The sequence below is a fragment of the Ciconia boyciana genome, chromosome 21 (assembly GCF_034638445.1).
Source record: "Ciconia boyciana chromosome 21, ASM3463844v1, whole genome shotgun sequence".
Classification (NCBI taxonomy): Eukaryota; Metazoa; Chordata; class Aves; order Ciconiiformes; family Ciconiidae; genus Ciconia; species Ciconia boyciana.
In genome coordinates, this window is record NC_132954.1 from 5355085 (window position 1) to 5376628 (window position 21544).

The following is a 21544-nucleotide window of genomic DNA, read 5'->3' on the forward strand; positions in this document are numbered from 1 at the left end:
CCAGCTCCTCCGTTTTGCTGCCAGAGCACAATACAGAAGCGCCTGTCTGAGCAATTGAGCATGATGTGACCTGAGAGTCCCTGCAAAGTTCCTGTTCCCCTTTCCCAGGGGAGATAAAGGTTTTTGAGTTTCCCTGGGCATTTCAGCAAGGTGATGTACAAACTTGTGCAAAACACTGTGCTTGTTTCTCCCAGTCATAAGATAAACAACAGAAGCAAATTGAAAGAGCCTTCTTAAGAGCTCTTCAGCTGCAAAGCGAGTTCTTCCTGGGTTAGGATGGGCGCACACTCAATCTGAAAAAGCAAAGCAAACTGGTTAATATACACACACACTCCAGAGAGGACAGGCAAGAGTTACAGAGAGCAACTGTTAATAAAAACCACATTAATCCTGTCTTGAATAAGAGGATCCATGCAGTGACGGGTGCTGCAGCAATGCAGCAGGGACCCGAGGACTTGCTTTTGCAGCTGCCTGCTGCCTCGATACATCATCGGCTGTTTCTCTGGGACAGGAATACCCGACTTGGGCAGTGGAAATAAGACATTAAAACTGCCAGGTGTCTGTGGTGGCCCCTCTGCACAGGGATTTTCTGCTGGGGTTACAGAGACCAGGGTTTATTCCACCCAGCCCAAAGCAAGTCGATGTCTAGCAGAGGACTGCCCGGCTGTGCTACCCAGACCTCAGCAGGGCTCCGTCTTTTGGGAGGAAAGCAACTTTTCGCCTGGGAGTTACGTGGTAGGAAGAAGAATTTAGAGGAAGCTCATGATGTGCAATGAAAAGTCATAAACTGTGAGTGGCATGCACATGAAATCCCAAATACGAGGTGTCTCAGCGCATGTTCTTGTGGCCAGGAAGCACTTCAGCGAGCAACCTGCAGCCAGGAAGCAGATGTCTCACAACCTTCACCTGATCCGTCTGCTCCACTTGCTGGAGACAGACCTGCAGGACCTCCACTCGAGCCATCACGTGCTCCGACAGGTCCCGGAAAGCCTTCTGCAGCTCATTGAGCAGCCTCAGCAGCTGCCTGCTCTGCTGAGGGGTCAAGTCCTGGGCGTGCTCCGAGATAAGGAACTGGACGTCGAAGGCAGTGGCGTCGAGCTGAGACTTGGTGTCAGCAAGGGGCTCTTTCAGCTCCTGAATGGGAGAGAAAAGACCTGTCAGGCAAAATGACTCTGCAGCCAGCGTTTTCCTGCACTGCCAGCTTCAAATGGGACATGCAGAGAGGCAGCGGTATGCACCCAAAAAGAGTGCTTTGTCACCAGAACAATATCACAGAATCACAGAATCGTATAGGTTGGAAAAGACCTTTAAGATCATCGAGTCCAACCGTAAACCTAACACTGCCAAGCCCACCACTACACCATGTCCCTGAGCACCTCATCCAAACGGCTTTTAAATACCTCCAGGGATGGAAACTCCCAAAAGCACACTCAGCATCGAGGTGACAGCATCTCACCGCAGCAATTTTCTAACGTGCCTCTGCACCAGGCCTCCAGCACCTCGCCAAGAGGTGCTTGGCCCGTGCGTGTAGGGCTGCCCTCGGGTCTGATGATGACCCGGACCTGGAGGTGCCAGCAGCCCCGTCCAGTCCACGGTGACTCCGTGTGCCACCACCGGCTCTCAAAGCCTTCGATCCCCTGACTTCAATGCCAAGGTGCTACAAGCAAACAGGAGATGCTCAACTGACCAAATCTTGAAAGCTATTGCTAGAAGATGAATAAATGCGGAGGGGAGCTTGGGCTCCTCATACAGTCGATGGAGACCAGGGAGGTGTGATGGAGGGGGCTCTGAGAGCTTCTCCTTCCCATGGAGGAAGCAGCTCTCTCCTCAACAGCCTGACGGGAATCCCTCCCGGTCGCTCAGCCCCCACCACACACCTGCATTTGAGCATGTTCCCCAAACGGCCAAAGCAGATGGTTTGTGCATTGTGGAAACAAATGACTTTGGAGTAAATACACTATTGTTGCTCCTCCTGCCACAAAGGATAAGGGCAAACCCTTGGTAGGCTCCAGGAGGGAAGCAGGATTAAAAGCTCCTCCTCTGTGCAGAGGACAGCAACTTCATCAGCCAGAAGGATTAGGGGCATTGCCATGGTTACCCTGTAGTGCTGGAGGCAGCGGCTCAAGCTGTTCGCATCGGTCGCGTGGTGGTAATCGCTGCTGTCCAGCGACTCTGCAGTGCCAGAGACCCAGCTCAGCAGCTCCTGGAGTTTGCCCTGGAGAGTCTCCTGATGTGCCAGGATTTTAGCCTTAAAACCAGAAATGCATCATTTAGCAAAGGAGCAGAGCGCTCCGGGAAAGGAGCGGTGGGATGCTCAGGGGGCAGCAGGGACGGTTGCCAGCTCTACCTTCCCAGTTTCTGCCGCCCCGCGAAGATTTTGCAGCCGGGACTCCAGGACATCGCTCGCAGAGCTCAGAGACTTCTGGAGGTTCTTGGCATCCTTCTCCAAAGCCTTCAGTAATTGTTCAGGGACTTCTTCAGGGGGGTTGGCCACAATCCACTTCACGGCATCCAACTCCTGATTCACTGGGAAGCTCAGCTCCTGCAGCTCAGCGCCCAGGGCCTGAGGCAAGACAGCATCGTTATGTCTCAGATATGGTGACTTCATCTTCCCGCTGCCAAAACTGAGGGAAGGTTTTGGAGACTCAGCTCCAAACACTGTGTCTATCTCCTAGAAAGATTCGTTAGCATCCTCCAGCCCCGCTCAGCTGCCAGCACTCGCCTGTCTTTCTCCAGGCTGTAAAATTCATTTCGGCCACGCTTAGGTTATCGTCTAAGCAGGGAGGAGAAGGTGAGCCAGAGGCAGTGCCAGAGAGGTGAGGGACAGGGTTTGCATCTAAATGCTTGTTAAACCCGAGACTAACCTCCCCGGCTGGCTCCCAGAAGCAGGGAGGAGGCGCAAGGGCTGTGCATGAAGCCGGGGAGAAGAGGGACGAGCTCTGTCCTGCCCAACGACGGCCAAGCCTGGCCCAGCCTCGCTCACCTCCGCCTGCTGCAGCAGGTCGTGCAGGGCTGCCAAATTCTGCTCTGCTGGCTGCACCCGTTTGATTCTCATCTCGATATCTCGGAGCATGGAGAGGTATGATATCAGCTTCTCATCGTGCTCCAGACACATCTTCTTGCTGAACATGATCTACAGAATGAAACAGTAAAACAAAACCTCAGATTTAGATGGAAAAGAAAACAAAGGATTACATGTTATTCTTTTTTTCGAAGAAGAAATCTGTTAATAACATTCCATTTCAGGGACTCTCCACTCGCTAGCCTTATCTACAAGACTTACTACAGGAAAAATAAAACACGTGGCTCTTTTTCCAACATAAGCTTATAAATGGCAAGAGATCTCTGGTGTTACAGTAAAAGTGCCAAAAAAGAGTCCTAGTTATTAGTCATTTATAAGTAATGCTCTAGCAAAAAGAAGCCACAACTAAGCCTTGAGTGTTTTCAGTCATACGTCACTGGGTCCTTTGCCAAATCCATTGCAGCTGATACTGCAACGTCAAGCTCAAACATCAGCTCCTCTTGTTCTGGCTGTCCGCTCTGCTGAGGACCTTGGACAGATTTAACATCAAACACACACAAATAGCTCATTAAAAAAAAAAAAAAAAAAAGTCAAAGTAGCAAAAAGCATGAATTTACCTGGGCTGGTCTCGTGGATTCCCTCGAGGTTTCCAGCAGCTCCCCCTCCACTATCACAGGTAAGAGCAAGCCCCGATCGCCAGGACCTGGCTGCCTGGTCCTCTCCTGGGGTGCTTCTCCTTGGGATTTTGGGGGAACAGGGGCACCTCCTTGGCCTGTGACCTCCGCTGCTTGCTCTTGCCGTGTCTCTTCTTCAAGCTCAAGGACTGCAGAGGTTTCCTGAACTTCTCTGGGCTTCTCTCTCATAATTAATTCATCAGGCAGTTCGCCTGCTGCAGGGGCTGCACTGGACGCATCACTGGTGGCTTCCACCTTGGTGTCTTCCTGGGCCATGCTGTCCGCTGGGCTCAGTGCCACCGAGGAATCGTGACCATTTCTGATCCCACCTTTCATCACCTCTCGAGCTTCCCCTTGTCCTGGGAGGACGGGGAACACCTGACCCCCAGCGAGGTTTTCTTTATCTTTCTCAGAGATTATTTTCTTTTCCTTTTCATCCCTGCTGCTCCCCATGTGCTTGGCTGGGTCTCTTGCCAACTCACCAGTAATCTTGGTGGTGGTTTCATGTTTTGGTTCTGGCGTGCTTGAGACGAAGTCCTCCTCCTCCTTCCCTGGAATTTCTTTGGAGATCAGAAAAGGAAGGGACTGCTTTTCTGCAGAAGATTTCTCTGGCTGAGCGCTGCCTCCTGGGGTACCACTCTGCTTTGCTTTCTTTTTCTTGCTTTTCTGTTTTTCGGTAAGTTTTAGCTCAGTTTCACTTGTTTTTTCTTGACCAACTGGACCTTCTGCACCCAGTCTCGGGGTTTCTCCTTTGATGTGCTTGACAGTTTTTTTACCTGCAAGCTCGTCTCCTGCAGGCTTCATAGGGATGCCCATCTCAGGGGGTTCTCCAGACTCTGCAGGACCCTCTCCCTTCCCTCGACCCACAGTAACAGACTCTCTCGGGGCTGCCAGTGTTACCCCACCCAGGCTGCCTGCCCTCTCTGCTTCCTCAGAAGCCACCACTGCCCCTTCTTCACCTGCCACAAGTCCCTCTGCACTTACAAACCCTCTCCTCCTCCTCCTCTCCTCGCCGTCCTCCGCACCGTGAAGCGCCTCTGTGTCCAAGAACGACTGCTCTTCCTGCAACCCCAATCCCTCCACTTTCTCTGTCCCTCGATCTACTGCTTCTCTCCTCAATTCCTTCCCCCGAGCTGCTCTCACCTGGGAGCTGCTTTTTGCAATCCCTTTTTCCGCAGCCCTTTCCACCACCGTCTCTTCAGAGAGAGACGCCGTACCTAATCCGGAGGCGTATTCTGGAGCCAGTTCAGCCTTTTCTCGGGGCTGATACGTTACACCATCCTCTGAAGTTTCTGGAGGTTTTGATTTCCCTTCTGTCGGTGTCACTGGGGATCTCTTGGCAGCAGCACCTCCAGCCACGTCGTAGCTCATGGCTTCAGATCTGGCTTTATGCTCAGCACCATCAGACTTCTTAGCAGCACTGGTCCAGAGGATGACATCTTCCTCTTCTGGAGATATTTTTTCCATTTTTTCCTGGAAAAAGCGGGGCTTATCTACTTTGCAGACCTCAGAACCATATTTGTCTTCAGATATTTGTGCCTCCTGAAGACTGGCAGCTAATTTTTGGCTAATCAGTTCTTTTTCAACAGCTTCCTTCAAAGTGAATCTTTTCCCACTGCTAGCATCAACAATTCCCCCCGTCCTCATCTGGTTGGTGGCGATGAGTTTGGCCATCTCCTCATCCAGCAGCCCTTGCTCCACAGCAGCCCTCAGGGAGAGCCTCTTGCTGACAGCACCCTCCACGATCCCCCCGCTGTCTGCCTGAGCCTGCAGCAGCCGCAGCGTGGGCAGAGGGTCCACCTTCCCCAGCCTCACCGCCTCGGCACACACGAGCTTGTTCCCCGTCACCTCATCCTTGATGGCTCTGAAGGGATGGACCTCCAGATACCTCTGGCCAGATTCAATGTCGATTTTACACTTCTTTATGAACTCTGAGTAGGGAACGATCATGCAGGTCTCGGGATCTACAATTCCTTCTTTCAATTCTGAAGATGACAGGACTTTCTCCATAACCTGCTTGGGCAGCAAGCCCTCCTTTACCGCTTCACAGAGTGCCAGTCTCTGGCCAGAAGCAGGATCAAAAATGCTTCCACTCCCAGCCTGGATTTCTTGCACTTTCCTCTGGAAGTCTGGACTAACGAGCCCTAACGATACTGCCTGAGGCAAGGGCAGCTTCTCCTTCGTAACTGGATGAACGTAGTCCTGCAGGCACACGCTTTCAGCTTTCGTGAGTTCGTTACATAAATCCTGATTGATCAAACCGTGTTTCATTGCGTCATTTACTGAAAGCCTCATTCCAGACATGTGATGGATGATTCCTCCATCAGCAATCTGCTTGGTCAAGAGCTGAAAAGCTTTTTCCTTTTTCAGGAGCCCTTTTTCAACAGACTGGGCAACGGTCAAAGGCTGCTTCGTTTTAGGATCCACAATTCCACTGGTTTCAGCCTGTAAGCTAATGAGCTTCTGTCTGGTCACCTCATCAGTGCCTTTCCCTTTGGAAGCCTTCTCCAACTTGACCAGCTCTTTCTGACCCGTTGGCTCTATGAGACCCAGATTTGAAGCCAAAGTGACCGATATTTTTTTGCCCCGTTTCAAGTCAACGATCCCTCCAGTAACCACTTGCCCTTCCAAGATCCTCATCGCCGTTTCCTTGTCCAGAAGGCCAACTGCAGCGGCATCCTTGATAGAGTAGACAAAGTTATTGCCTGGGTCAAGAACGCCACTTATCGCTTTGTCAGATGCAAATACCTTCTGGAGAAGCTTCTCATCCATCAGACCTTCTTCAATGATGTCCTCGGTGGTTAATGATTCACATGTATGCGGGTCAAAGAAGCCAGTGAACATCTTCATTTTCTCCATTAGTTTCACGGCTGTGTGGCTGGGCACCACTCCACAGGCTACTGCTTCATTTAGAAGAAGAGTCTTGCCTGTCTGCTCATGAATTATGCCACCACTTCGGAGCTGCATTAACAGCATTTCCAAAGTGTCCTCCGCTTCCTGCTCTGCAGGGGATGGCAGGGAAGTTTCATCAACGCTCTTATCACCTGATACTTCTTCTCCCTCTCCTTCTTCCACTTCCAATACACTTTCCACGCTTTCGCTTTGCCTCTCTGTTTGCTCTGCCTCTCCAGTTTTAGGGAGCACAATCTCCTCTCCCCCCAGCATGCCATTCTCAATTGTTTCCTTGCTTAGCAAATAAATCTCTGTAACATCTTCTGCCTCCAGTTCAGGTTCCTCCACATCCTGAGACCTCTCTGCCATGATTTCCAGTCTATCTCTACCTTCTGAAGCATCCATCGATATGCAGATTTCACTTTTCACAACAACTGCCCCACTTTCCGATGCTCTCTTCCGATCTTGGATACTTTCCACTCCATCTACCGTAGTAGGCTCGGACTCATCTTCTGCCTCAATCATCATTTCCTCTGTTTCTCTGAATCCACTACCAAGGTCACCGGGACGTCCTGGCATCGATAATTTTACCTGATGTTTGTCCTTGCTTGTAGAAGCCACTTGCTCTCTTCCAAATTCAGCATCAGTTTCACTCTGGATAGTAGCCTGTTCGGTATAAATCTGCTTTTGCTCCTCCGCAAGCAGGGTATCTTCTGCATCCTCCAACAGGAGGCTTTCAGGTCCCATCACCACCTCCCCATTCTGCAAAGCAGTTCTGGGTGGCAGGACCTTTTCACTTTGTTCTTTTGAAGGAGCAAATTGAAACTCGAGCTGCTGCAAAGCCAAACCATTGCAAGGCTCGCTTTCAAGAGCTGCCTTTGTCTCCTCAAAGCCTTCGCTCCTTTCCAACACATGTGCACAGGATCCATTTTCTTGGGTTCGGATGAGGGCTTTAGTGAGATTGTTCAACTCTCCATCCACTAAGAGCAGCTTCTGGCCATCATGGATGTTGATATAGCTATGGGTCATCAAGTGGAACATCAGCTTTTCGTCGTCGCTCCTTAGCAGAGGGTCACTTTGCTCTCTGTGACCTGTGGGACTCCTTCCAGAAGGGCTCTGGCCACGCCTGCTTCTGCTTGGAGAGCCAGCAAGCTGCACGCTGGCCATGACATCAGGTATGGCTGTGGATTTCAGCTTCTTCGCCACATCTCTCTCCAAGATGCCGTGTTCAACTGCTTTCTTCCAGGACAACACCTCAGTGGTTTCTGGTATAAAGACAGCCTTAATGAGTTGCCTCTTGCTGAGAATCTTGTAAACCAACTCCGTAGACAGGATTCCTTGCTCTAAAGCATCTGCAACGGGGACGATCTCCCCCGTCTCCGGCCACAGGAGCCCCATGAAGGACCACAGGGATTCCAGGACCACCAATGCAATCCTTGGTGCTACCAACTCTTTCCTTACAGCTTCATCAATTGTCAGTCTCTCTCCCGTGACCGTATCGATGATGCCACCTGTCTGAAGCTGCCGGATAAGAAGTGTGCATGCCAAATCCTGGTCAATTAAATTGTGTCTCACGGCCTCGTCCACAGTCAGCCTGTGCCCTGTCCTGGGGTCAACAATGCCACCAGCAAAGAGGTGGGCTTCCAGCAACCTGACCGTTACCTGCCTGTCTATCAGCCCTTCCTGCACTGCACGGAAGATGCTGACTTTTCTGCCTGATTTCAAGCTCACCATCCCACCCGCCAGCTGCTTGACTGGGAGCAGCCTCAGTCCGGTCTCTTGGTGGACGATGCATCGGTGCATGAGCTCGGGCAGACTGATTTTCTCAGCAGTGTTGGGGTCAATCAAATCCTTGCCACCCTCCAGGTGAGACAGAAGTCTGGAATAAAGCTGGGGGCTAAGGAGCCTTTCTTGCACCGCTGTCTCCATGCTGATTCTGCCCTGATGGACTTTAAAGCCCCCAGTGACGAGCTCAGCTTCAAGAATCTTTAGCCCAATGCTCTCACTGATCCTCCCCTCTTCTATCGCAGCAACGACAGGTAGGAGCTGCCTCCCTTCACGTCTGACTTCTTCCACCCGGTGGAGAGCATCCTTCAATTCCTGCAGCACCTGGAACGTCCTGAGATCGATGACATTTCTTGCCAGACCTTTCTCCAAGGAGAGTTTCTCATTAGTCTCTGGAACAACTAAGTCAGATGTGATAACCTGGGCCTCCAAGAGGACGAGGCCAGTGTCCTGATCTATAAGACCTCTCTGCATGGCACCAAAGACAGGGAATATTTCTACCGTGCCAAGATCGATCACTCCTGCCACTGCTTCATTGCCCTAGAACAGAAAGAGAAGGAAAAGAATTCAGTCAAAATTGAGCATTGCCAGCACTCAGATTGTATGAGGTCCAGGGAGGTCTCAGTTTCCAAAAAAAAGTTTAAAAACCCTAAACAGGCTAGAAAGGAGTCCCAAAGTGTTTGAAATGCAACTCCAAAGGCATCACAGCACGCAAATTGGTGCATTTGCTAGCTTGCACATTGCCAGCAAGTTTTAATGCTCGTCTAGTCCATCACCCAGGGCAGCACTGAGATGCTTCCAACATCCACCAACAGTAACGCAGCAAAGCGGCAAGCAGCAAAACCCCTAAGTGCTCCTAATGCTCCATGGAGAAACAGAGGGAAGGAGACCAACAAGCACACCAAAGCCATTCAACAACTCCTGTTTTAAAAAGTAAAGACAACACAAATCCCACAGAGGAGAAAACCCTCCAAAGATGTCCACTTGAGGGTATCTAGGAACCTCTCCCAGCGCAGTTTCCACCCTGACTCCTGCCATGCTTAAATCCTGTACTTCCCCAAGCAGACCTCAAGTGCCAGGACAGCCGGGGAACACCACAGAGCCCTGTGCCATGGAGCAGCTCCCCAGCCACACAGACCAGCCATGCATTAGGGCAGGAGCGCTGCATGCAGGGCAGCTCCCCGAGCACGACCACCGGCACCCGCTCTGCCCCGTTCCAGCACCTCGAAGCAGCTGTGCTCTTCAGACAGGGCAAGGGGAGAAATATAAGAAGTTGGAGGTCCCAGCACGGAAACAGTGACAGACTGGGAATAGACCACCTACTCCGGTGTTTCTGGAGGGGCTCTTCTCTTCTTGCTGGTATCCCCACAGGGAGGGTAATAATTAAGATGATAAAGAGTAACGGCTCTTTGGACATTTGGGTTTCTCCCAGTCCAGCTGGGTGGGTATAAGGTTGGCCCAAGCACTAAAAGATTTTTGTGGGGAGAGGGAGGAGGGAATCTGGATTGTGGAATGAATTCCTTTTGCGTCCCCAAGACCCCCAGATTTATCTTATCGGTGAGCCTAACAGCACAGGCGGCTGGGGGTGTTTGTAGCTGCGGCACAGCTCGGTTACGGCACAGCGGAGGACGCAGCCTCCATCCACCAGGCTGGTTTGCAGTTCCCCCCACTGCCTTCTGCTGCGGAGACAGGGTGAACCGGCTGGAAAAACCTAAGCCCTCCACCATCATCGCCAGGCTCAGGCATGCACGCTGGGAGAGGAACAAGCCGTGGAAAGACAGAGAAGAGGAAGGGAAAAAAAAAAAGAGAAAGATAAAAAAGGAGATGGGAGGGAAGGGGGGTAAAAGGCTTTTACTTACCCGAGTTGCAGGGTGTGCCTTGAGCAGTTAAAGACAGAGCCTTATGGAGCAGTTCAGCCGTATCACACACAGTGTAAAGCTTGGTGTTAGCGTCCAGCATGCGACTGTTTTGTTTGCAAAAAGAACCCCACACACAGGTCGTCCTCTCTTTCACTTTGTGTGTTTTGTTTGTTTAAATCCCGGAGGGTTAGTTAAACTTGTAAGCAAGGATGTCAGTTAATCTTAAAAACACTTGACATGAAACACAAACCGTACAGGGACACATCATGCTCAATTTAGCGCGTTCTGCTTTGCATTTTTGTCTTTTATAAACTTCTCTCTGACAGTTGGATGTTTCCAGCAAGCAAATGTTAAGAGTTCCTCATGCTCCCTCTACAGTGAAGCAACTGCACCGCACAAGAGCCGCGGGGATCATCCCGTAGACGGGCCAGGGATCTATGGCGAAGCCCCGCTGCCATCTCCCACTTCGCTTCCTGGGCTTTGTCGAGAGCGTGAGTGAAAACCGTTCTATCCCGAGCCCCAAAGCACGCTCATGCTGTACGAAAACAGCCCGGCAAGCCCTGGAGAAGGCTTTCGCTATAAAGTCATTTTCCTGCCCGGGAGGGAGGAAAAGGGAAAGGAAGAAGCATCCTTTCCACAGGCAGGCTGCTCTCAGCTGCTCTCCTGGCAGCAGCAGCAGAAGCATCAAAGCCGTGATGCCTTAGCGGCGACTAACGAGTCAGTTTGCTCACCGTAAAAGCTTTCTGCTGCCCGCACAAGGGCTAAGGGGCTTGCAACAGAAAGCATTTACTGCGCTGAGACACCTGAAATGTGCTATAAAGTCCAATTTGGAGAGAAACGCTATGTTTAGGTGAAAGCTGCACAGGCAGATTTCAAACAAGCAGACCCATCGCCCTCTTCCCGCGAGCGGCTCGAACAGGGCTTCACTCACGGACCCAACAGCCCAAACCTGCGTCACGCGTCCAGACCTGAGCGGGCCGTTGCTTCAGAGTACAGGGAGCCAGCAAGCAAACACACAAATATATCCATCGACACATGTATATACACTTATATAACACGTACACGTATATCTGTGAATGACCGAAGACAGCTCATAACAGAGGCAATAAGGATGCACTTTCAGCCCTCCCTACCCAGCGAAACAAGGATGGGGACGGACGGGAGCGCTGGTGGATGTGAACAGGGAATGGGTCCAGATATGGGTTGTGAAGGTCTCCCAGGTCAGCTGAGGACCCGGGCAATGCAGTCACCTTCCACTGGGGACAGCAACTTCATTCAGCCACAGCTGAGACAAACCAGACCCTGAGACACACGAGACCACATGGGCAAACGCCCTTCTGCAGAAACCCACCTTCTCGTGTCTCCTGCACGCAGGCAGCCTGTGAGATGGAGCCCTCTGCGGTTAAATCGCTGAGAGGGCGTTCCTCAGAGGACACGGATTTGCTAAGGGAACTGTTCCCAGGACAGAGGTCCATCTACATCCTTGCCCACCAAGCGTGAACAAGCCAACCCTTGTGCACAGGGCAGGGCTCTGATGAAAACCATTGCAAAGGACAACTCTCCCGTTGACCCGGAAGGCAGCAGGTAAACGGCTCCTGCTTGGCCTCCAGGGACCACCCCAGCCTGGATGCTTCAGGTGACGCACGGACAGAAAAGAAGGGAGGGCAACCATGTGCAAGTAACAAAGTCGATGGGCTGTGAGTGGCTGGTGGCCGTGAGAGACCCAACCAAGGAAAAACTTTTCACACCCGGCACCTGTGCAGCCACAGGACCGAGCGGGGACCAGTACCTTGTGCTCTGTTTCCTGAGCCAGCTGGCTCTGGAGCTGCTGGAGCTGCTCCGTGGAGTCGGTGCAGAGTGCCTGGTAGGTCTCCTTGAGGGCACCGATCTGAGTGGAAATCTGTTCCTTCTCCGGATGGGAAAGCCTGCAAGGGGGAGGGGAAATCTCTCAGGGAAACTGCACAAACCATCTCCCAGCTCCGCAGAACTAACATGTTCTTCTCATGAAGGAAAAGGCCAAACCCACCAGGAGTCCCCTCTTCCCACTGCCCTGCTCCTTGCCTGGCTCAGCTAAAACCAGCAAGGGTATCTGGGCTCAGCAAAGGCTGACCTGCGTTGTAACGATCAAATCCCCAAATAGACGGGGCTGGATCACTACTAAAGGGGATTAATATTGTCCTAACAGGATAAGTGGATTTCATATTTCACAGCTCTTGCTGCAGATAAGAAAGAAGACAACTTCCATGAGCAGCTCATCACTTTTTAATGGGAGTCGGGCACGGGAGCCCAGGGATGCCAGCCCACCAGCGCCAGCTCTCAGGTATCTCCTCTCCCTGCCTGTCCCCTCCTCGGGTCACACTCACTTGTGGCCGTGTTTTGCCAGGAAGATTTGTGAAGTTTTGATGGCCTCAGAGACCTGCTCCTTCTTCGCAGCCAGCTCCTCATTGAGGGCCTGTTGGGGAAAAAACAAAAAAAATAAAGAAGCTTAATTCAGCTGTGGAAAAAGAGCAGAAGTTAAACAAACTGCCTGACGATCGCTCCCGGTTTACCTGCTGCTCTGAGATGGATTTCTCAATGTCACCCAGCTCCCTGCTCCCGGCAGCAGCCGTCCTGCCTTGCACGCTCTGCTTCAAGCCCAGGGCCCAGCCCAGGAGTTCCTTCACCTTGTCCACATGCTCCTGCTTCTCCTCCTCCACTACTTTCTGCAAACAGAGGAGGGAGGAAGATAACCACGTCAAAGGGGGCCCAGCTTTCCAAAGGCAGAGAAGCCCTCGGGAGCAGCGCCCGAGACGTAACCCGAACGTGGAGCGGCATCCTCGGGGGTGCTAGGAAATGAGCCCACACGTTTTGAATAGAGAGTTCCGTTCCATATGACACCCTTACCTCCTCCTCCTCCAGTCGCCGGAGAGCGTCGCTGATGTACTTCACGTGCTGCGTGGTTAACGTTACCAGAGCTGTATAGCGAGTCCGTAAATCCATGAACTGCGAAAGGAGAGAGGGAGAAATGGGGCGCATCAGTCACAACTGGCGGATCCAGAGCAACGTACTTTACAGTACATGACACGGATGCAGCAGCTCTCGCTTGGGAATCCCCCCAGGCACCTCGCAGACCCGGTACGGCATCAATGAAATGCAGCGAGGGGAGGGTTGTGGCCACACACGGCATGCTGCACAACACTGGAGCGAAGGGGAGACTCCGGTCACGGACACTGGGGCGGATGCTCAACTCTTACAAAGAGGGCTACCGGGATCTTTAATATCCACACGGAGCAGACAGGACCTCGGGTCCCTAAAGGTCTCATCCCAAAGATCCACACACAGTGACGCTGCATGGCGCTCTGGTTATTTACCTCGCAAGGCTGAAGGGCTGAGCCGGCCCCGCTGGATTTGACCCAGGGGTTCCCAGGAGTCTAGGTATTTCATACCTGGTGCTTAGAGCACTAAGCCATCCTCTCTGGCTATTGGAAAAAACAGCGAGGGTGGAAACTTTATTTATACAAGAGAGTTCAGCAGGAAGGAGCTCATTTCACAGAGGCTGCTCGGCGGTTTGCTCGGCATCAAAGAACCCCCTGTACAATTTCTCCCTCGCGAGGTCGGGTGGGCAGCCACGCTCCTACCTCCTGCGTGATGGCGTCCGAGGACGAGAGCATGCGCCGGCGTTTCATGGGAGACTTCTGCTGCGACTCGACAAACGCCCTGTACGTCATGAGCTGCAGCTCGTAGTCCTGCAAACGCAACCGGGGGGGAGAGACATGGAGCATGCGAGATGCAAACTGCGTTGGGGCCGTTTCTGCCCAGACAGCCTTATCTAGGTGCAGGAGGGGACCCATACCTTGACAGCAGCCGAGTATTGCTGGGAGAATTTCTGACACTGGTCCAGTTTGGCTTGATTTTTCTCGATTTCTGCAGCCAAAGCCTTCAACAAAATTCAACGTAAAAGTGGCTGTCAGGACAGTTGCCATGGGTGGTGAGCTGAATTTCAGTCCCCATCCCTCCCCTTTTGGGTAAAGTCTTTATCCTCTTCAATTGTTTATGCAAGGCCTCATCTCCACCTCAAGCTAAGCAGAATTTCTTCGCTTCCCAGACACCCAGATCAGGCCTGCAGCCTCCTCCCCACTGTGTTTCCTATTTTCAAGCTCACAGATGAAAAGATTTTAGTAAAAGAAAATAAAGGACACGGTCACTGCAGCGACCACGCCACCGAGACATCACAAGGTCCTATCTTACCGTTTGCTGGCTTAGCTGCTCCGACAGCACCCGGCTGTCCTCCGCCTGCCCAGGCTTCATCAGCTCCTGCTGGACCGTGATCTCCTCGATCCACTGGATTAGGGCACTGTGGCACTGCCGGTAATCACTCAGCACCTCCTGGATGCTCTCGAGCTCCGCGTGGCTGAAAGAAGAACCAGGACAAATAAGAGGAGGGCAAAATGCCACCGTAGGCTATGCGGATATCCCGGCCACCAGCGGGAATCCCGTCTGGAAAAATATCGCTGCTAACAAGCCTGACCCAAGCTCTCAGCTGAAGCATGAGAGTAAATCTGCGAAAGGAGGCAGGAGGTTTCTCACCGGGTCTCAATCTGGGCGCAGACTCGCTGCCAGCGATCCCACAGCTGGCTTCCCTTCTCCTGATAGCGCTCGAGGTCGATGCTGCGCTCTTGTCTCAGCTGGTAGAGCTGCTCTCCCACCGCCTTCGCCTTTGCCATCTCCTCCTCCAATGTGGAAAAGACGGAGCTCTTGTCCTTCACTTCCTCGAGCCATTGCTGCAAAACCAGCAAGAGACAGCACCGGTTCGATGTCATGGAAAGCAAAAGGCACGTTAAGTCAGAGATGCCCTCCTGCCCAGAGCTGACAAGCCTGAGAAGGGGTTTATCTTCCCACTCTCCTTAACCTGCAAAGAACCGGCTGATTATAGGAAAAGAACCGGCTGATTATAGGAAAAGAACCGGCTGATTATAGGAAAAGAACCGGCTGATTATAGGAGGTGCAAAATGGAGGGGACCATGTTCCCGGCTTGGAGCAAGTCAGATTGGCTCAGCCCCTGTCCTACAGCAAGAGGACGTGTAGCTGCCAAGATGCTCACGTGTGCCAGCACGTGCCCTACAAGAGAGAGCACAAGCCACAGCAGCTCCTTTACCTCTACAAAGCAATAAGGGATCCCATAAGCAGCACAAAATCCTCCCGGCAGCTATATCGAGGCAAGAAAAATGGCACACAGTACAAATTCAGCAGAGAAAGGGAAGGACCCTGCTCGACAAACGCCAAAGCGTTGGCCGGTTTCTGCCTGCCCACCTCGGGAAGCGACCAGCACCAACCTGTAACGCCGCTGTGTGGGAGTGAATAGCTGCCAGGTCGGCGGGGACTGCCTCCTCTTGGCTCAGCTTAACCTCATACCCTTTGACCAGAGACTCTGCTCCTTGGGTGTTACGAATAATAACGCCAACTGTCTTCAACCTGGCAAATCAAAGAGAGGCAGCACGATGACATCCCAAATTTGGCAGAGCTCCTCTTGATCGCGAGGCTGTTTGCACCAGAGGCCGCAGAGGGATGGAGCTCAGTTACGCTCCAGCGCGGGGTGTGTTAGAGGGCCAGAAGAAAGGTCTTTAGCAGAATTGGGCAGATTCAGAAAGGTACGTGGGAACAGAGGCACGTCCTGACTCACTTGTCCAGGTAGATGGAAGACAGCCCGCACATCTGGTCCATCTTCTTCACCACCAAGTCAAGTTCAGAACGCAAGTGGGGCGTGCTGGACCCCGCGGGCGCCTTGTTGAGGAAGCTGTAGCATCTCTCAGAAACGAACCGCAGGTCCGATTGCAGCCGCTGCAGATCCTCCTGCATGCGCTACGGGAGCAAAAGAAAGAACATGAAAGCAGAGCCCAAGCAGGCAGAGAAAAAGCAGGATTACCCTTGGCAAAGGAGGTGGGTATGAAATGAAGCAAGGAGCCCACCCGGAGATGTTTCCTGCTGCTTTCTGTGCAGCAAGATCCTCTCGAACCCCACACAGTCACGCACCCACCACCCACACATTCACCCTGGAGAAGTTAAAAGCTATTTTTGGCGCACGCTAAAGACCAGTGGCCACCACCACCCTCCTCTCCACATCTCACAGCAGCAGGACTGACCTCCTGCTCTGCAATGCGGATGGTGTTTTCCTGGATAGTATCGCCATCTGCTCGGACGCTGCTCGGGGACTGGATCCGGCTCACTAGCCTCTGCTCACACTCTTCCAGGCGCAGACGGATATTCTTCAGCTCTGAGAGATACGTCCTGGCAACGGTCTCATCCTTGTCTTCTGTGAATCACAGACAAACCAAAACAGCAGCTCAAACAACCCCGGCCGGTATCTGCCCCAAATGGGACCTGCTGGGAGCCCCGGAGCCAAGCGCAGCATCGCGCTGACACCGAGTCACCGGGGTCTCTGCTCAGATGGAAAACAAGTTAATCAAATCAACTCGTTCAAACGCAGCTGAGAACGAGTCCAGCCACAGGGCACCTCGCATGATGAAGCCGGAGTCCCCAGTGGGACTCAGTCCTGCTGTGTCATGGCGGGAGCCATCCGCTGCTCTGAACAGCGGGACTGTGACCGCCACGTATATTTTCTTAAAGATTAAATGCAGGAAGAACTCCCTGCTCAGAATGTGTCCTGACTAACGACTAAACCCATCTCCAACATTACTAGGGTCAGAGGACTCAGCAGTTAAGCTGAAGCTGCAAAGCCAAGCCCTCTCTGCAGGAACATCACTGGACAAAGGCCGAACACTTGAATGGATGGAGAAATAAGGAGAGCAGCTGCTCACACCATCAACTAGCTAGCTCAGGGAAAAAAAAGAAAACGAAGCCATCCCATAAATCTTTGTTTATGAGTCCCCACAGCTCCTGGTTAATCCATCAGCCCTTTGAAGCTCACCGTTCTCCATGGACTCCAGCAGCTGCCGGATGTGTTCCTTGGAAGACTCCACTTCCTCCTCCAGGCGCAGCCGGTCTGACACCGAGAAGAGCTCTGAGTCCCGGCTGTCCTGCAGGAAGTCCTCGTAGTGCGCCTGGAGGCTCTTCAGGGCTTGCTGGCACTCCCCTTGCGCTAGGGATCTGAGCTGCAGGTGGAAAAGCAGCACATCTAACCACCGGGAACAACTTCCTACACATCCCTGAAGCCACCCGCCCCAGCTCGATCACCTTCGTTTGCCAAGTGAGCATTTTCTTTTCAGAGGAGAAAAGGCAAGCTCCTCCGTATCAGCCTCATGCTTCCTTCCAGCCTTGCTCGCTCCCGAATGAAACGCTAAGTCCACAGTCTCCTATGCTTATTACAGTTCAGCAGCAAACTGCCGATGCTCTTTTTATTGGGAAAAACTGCAATAATTTTACACAGAACCCCCAAGCTCAGGTTTTCCCACTGTTCAAGGTGCAGAGAGCCTTGACTTCCCCAACCTTCCAGTCTCTGCTCTTCCCTTTAACACTTCCTTTCCTCCTCAGCCACGTGAAGAAGCCCGGACAGCGAGCAACGCAGCCCCGGAGCCAGGCAGAGAAGTTCCTACCCTACCTTTTCCATGCTGAAGCTTTGAACCAGGGCTATGTCCTTCCGCAGGTAGTTCCAGGAGATGAGGCTCTTTGTGTTCATGTGGAGCTGGTGCCAGAGAGCCATCACTTTCTGGTACAACTGTTCTACCCTGCAAGGGGAAGGAGCAGATCTGTCAGCCCCGGATCTCCCCCCTCACCCTGTTAATCCGCCAGCCATCGCTGCCACCAGCAGCCCACCAAGGCAGCGATCCCAGCCTGGCAGCCCGCAGCGAGCGATGCTCCTGCTCTTCAGTGCCAGAGATCCCTGGAGGGATCCATCCTCCCAAATCATCGTTTTCTCTTTTGCAAGCTACTACAGCAGTTGCTGCGACGGAGTTTGCAGCTGTGTAACCACGAGAGATTCCTTCCCTCGCCCCGAATCAGCCGTGCCACCCCCTCCTATTCCGGCACCCCAGCTCCTCTCCCATTCCCACCCTAGATCTGTCCCCTCCCAGGCTACCAACCCCCTCCCCATCTCCCTGCCACCGCACCTCTGGGACTCCCCTGCAGCAGAGACCAGCAAGTTACCTGTTGGCCATCTCGATGGCCTCTTTGTTGGGCGGGGGGATCAGGAAGCAGACAGACGGCACCATGGCCTCGTTCCCCGTGGGACTGATCACCTTCCACTTGGTCCTCTGGGAATTGTCCTCCAGCACGCACTCGTCGTTCCTGCAGATGGTGATCTGCAGCGGCACCAACACCACCCAGCCCATCAGAAACCAGCAGCAGGGCTGCACACGCCTGCCCTTGCTGCCAGCTCCCCTCCTGGGGGCGAGCCAGCTTCCACAAATACAGAGATAAATGTATTTTAATCAAGCAAAAGCCTGGTATAGTGCCAAGCAGTCCAGCACGCTCATGTCTGGAGAGGAAGGGACAAGGAAGTTACACGGAGTTGGCTACCACCCACGTGCTTATTTGGCTGAGGCTGATGAAGCCCATCCTCCTCGGGGAAAAGGACTTTAGCTCCTGCCCAGAATAAATCTGAGACATGGAAATCTGCTCCAGGAAAAACAGCCGTGCTATTTCCCTCCTCCTGTCTTCCCACTCTGTTCCTGCTTTCCATTGACAGACACCACAGAGCTCAGCCTCAACCATCACGGGCGTTGCTCCCCTGCCTCGTCCCTGCCTCCCCTCGCAAAGTCACGCCGACACCCTCCCAGCCCTCACCTCGATCTGCCGATAGTCACAAACAGCCTTGATGGGGATCGTGCTCTTCACAAGGTGCTCCGGGTTCCTGGGCCGGAGCTGAACGATGCTTTTGGACCGTCCCACCAGGCTGGCGACAGAGCTCTTTGACTGAATGAGCTGCTCCTTCTCGTCCTGGCAGAAGGAAGGATGAAGGATGGGGTTGCTCGAGGCAGGGGAGAGGAGATCTCTCCCAGGCTTCTCGGCACCCCCCACCCCAACTTGCTGGCCTGCAAGAGCTACGCTGGGATCTCAAGGGCTGAACAAACACTTCAGGAGGATCCTGCTGCCCTAACGGGATGGGAAGAGGGGTCAGGAGATGGGATGAAAGGGAGAACGGACTTCAAGTCAGGGTGGGACCTCTCCACTGCTACTCCCACTGCCCTGCAAAGCCGCATGCACGCCTCTGGCTCTTTTGCTGCTAGGACGAGAAAGCATTTTCTTTCAAAAGGGAAAAAAAAGGAGAACACAGCATACACCAAAATTAAAGTCCCAGGAGGTGTAAGGGGCCAAGAGCAGGACAAGCTCCAGCCCAAAGCGGGAACGTTTATTTGTCTGGAGGAGATACCACAGAAGCATGCTCCCTTTTCTGAAGCGAAGGATGAAGGCATGTTTAAACCGATGGCTGGAATGGGGATACGATGAATTATGCGGATAAAACATCTCAGGAGAAGGGGCTCGTGGTGGAGTGATCGCACAGGTCTCTGGGTTTGGGTAGAAATTTGCCGGTTGGAGGAAGATGCTGCATAATTGATTCCCACAAGTCCCTGCTGGGTTCGGTGATGGGACAACCCGGGAGACCGGTGGCAAAGCTCCCCTCGAACAGCCTCCGGCACTGATGGAGACGTGTGCGGATCACGACACTGGCAGCTCGTGTGATTACTGGCAGCTCAGCCCGTTCTGGCTGCAAAAGTTTAAAAAGGATCCCAGAAAAATGTTCTCCCTCATGCTTGGTACTCTCGGGGTCGGTTAGTGCGCTAACAACAGTGGAGGATAATTTCATGGTAAAGAAAAAAAAAGAAAAAGAAAAGAATAAATGATTAAATAAACTACCTGTGCCTGTCCCAGGGAGCATGATTGGAAGAAATACAACTTTAACTTATTAGGTAAGAAAGAGTAATATAGCTGAGCTCAGGGCAGCTGCCCCAGTCCTGAGATCGTGGCCACTCTCCGGCTGCCCGGACGAGCCTCTCCCACCCCGGATGGCGCCTGCCAGACTTCTGGTGTTGTAGGACTTGCAAATAGGGACCCAGGAGCCAGGCTGGCTGCTCCGTGTCCTGGTAGCGCTGGAGGACAGACCAGGACGACCCCGAGACCGTGACAGAGAGGATGGGACCTCCCAGGCCTCCAGGAGAGAAGACGGCGAGCCCTAGCCCAGCTGATGCACCCATCACGAACACCCAGTAACGGCACCCCAGCTTCACTGGGGACACGCTGGAAATCAGTGGTGTGCACTAAGAGCAAAGCCAAAGCAGCCACCTGCCTCCGCACCCTCAAACGTCACCTTCTTCCACTTCCATCAGTGGCCCAGTGGTCAACCCACAGCCCAAATCCTCCCCCGTCCCTGGTTTCAAACACCATCTGATGCTTTGCTCCTTGGGTTTTGTTTTTAGGTTGGTTTTTTCAGGCCAATTCGGACAAGAAGATCACAGCGCGATTGCCCATCATCTGCTCTCTGCGACGCCGCAGCTAAGCCAGGCCGTGTGTTCGGAGATCAGCGCTGCCGAGCCCCGAAGCCCCCAGCCCCAGCCCCAGCCAGGCTGCCCTGGCTCTTCCCCCACCGACACGGCGTGATGGATTAACATGGGATTTGGTCCGGATAAAGAGCACGCGTTTCTCCGCATCCCACCACGCTCCTAGCAAGCCCCAGCTCAAAAGCAGGAACAGGAGCATCCCACGGGCTCTGCGCGACGCCTCCGTCAGCAGAACACGACCGGCTCCGTGCAGACCAGGATGGCACGATGGGCACCGATAGGGAAGAACCAGCTCACACGTCAAGCTATGAGTTTGCACAGACAGCACACAGCGCCTGCTCTTCACCCCGAGGATACAGACAGACGCTGGACGGTGCCTCTAAACACAAGCGACCCATCGGCTGTCGTAACGGCCGAGATCCGGCTACCATCGGCAGCGTTACATCCACGCAGCGGTGCAGCTGGGCTCGCGCGCAGCCTGCACCCCACGGCCACGTACAAACGCATGCAGCAGCTCCAACAAAAAGGAGAACATTGACCGAGATGGGGAAAACAAACCACGTTACGGGAAACTGCGTCGCTGCGGGAATAAAATGAGCCCAGTTTTCCCTGGGAAGCAAGAGGTGCCCCAAGCAATGCTGCTGGACCGGAGCAAGAAGGCCACCCATCGCCCACCCAGGGTGGCAGGGATGTTGGAGAACCCACCATGGAGTCCTGCAGCAGGTCCTCCAGCCGCGTCAGGCTCGTGTTATGGTCGCAAGAATACTTCCTTTTGATGGAGTCCTGCAGGTTGCGCAGGTAGGTCTCTGACTCCCGGGCGTCGCTGAAGAACTGCAAAGGCAAAGAGGGTCACGGAAACCTGCACAAGCCCACCGAGCAGTC

General features: G+C 53.2%; 1 protein-coding gene across 13 annotated transcripts in view; it reads right to left on the reverse strand.

Moving 5' to 3' along the window:
* The window catches only part of MACF1 (microtubule actin crosslinking factor 1), a 149764-nt gene that overhangs the window by 70522 nt on the left and 57698 nt on the right, over positions 1–21544 (reverse strand). For 8 of the 13 annotated variants that reach the window (XM_072885332.1, XM_072885336.1, XM_072885331.1 and 5 more), the window contains exons 20-40: positions 21368–21493; positions 18951–19103; positions 18312–18466; positions 17767–17893; positions 17137–17320; positions 16352–16521; positions 15892–16070; positions 15545–15683; positions 14799–14992; positions 14460–14622; positions 14065–14148; positions 13850–13957; positions 13116–13214; positions 12782–12934; positions 12596–12684; positions 12022–12157; positions 3640–8913; positions 2984–3133; positions 2348–2563; positions 2099–2248; positions 901–1134 (exon numbers count right to left, since the gene is read on the reverse strand). In XM_072885332.1, coding sequence (XP_072741433.1) covers positions 901–1134; positions 2099–2248; positions 2348–2563; positions 2984–3133; positions 3640–8913; positions 12022–12157; positions 12596–12684; positions 12782–12934; positions 13116–13214; positions 13850–13957; positions 14065–14148; positions 14460–14622; positions 14799–14992; positions 15545–15683; positions 15892–16070; positions 16352–16521; positions 17137–17320; positions 17767–17893; positions 18312–18466; positions 18951–19103; positions 21368–21493 — 8283 coding nt within the window. The remainder of the gene's footprint in view (positions 1–900; positions 1135–2098; positions 2249–2347; positions 2564–2983; positions 3134–3639; positions 8914–12021; positions 12158–12595; positions 12685–12781; positions 12935–13115; positions 13215–13849; positions 13958–14064; positions 14149–14459; positions 14623–14798; positions 14993–15544; positions 15684–15891; positions 16071–16351; positions 16522–17136; positions 17321–17766; positions 17894–18311; positions 18467–18950; positions 19104–21367; positions 21494–21544) is intronic. The other 5 variants (XM_072885339.1, XM_072885342.1, XM_072885338.1 and 2 more) reach the window with 2 other exon arrangements.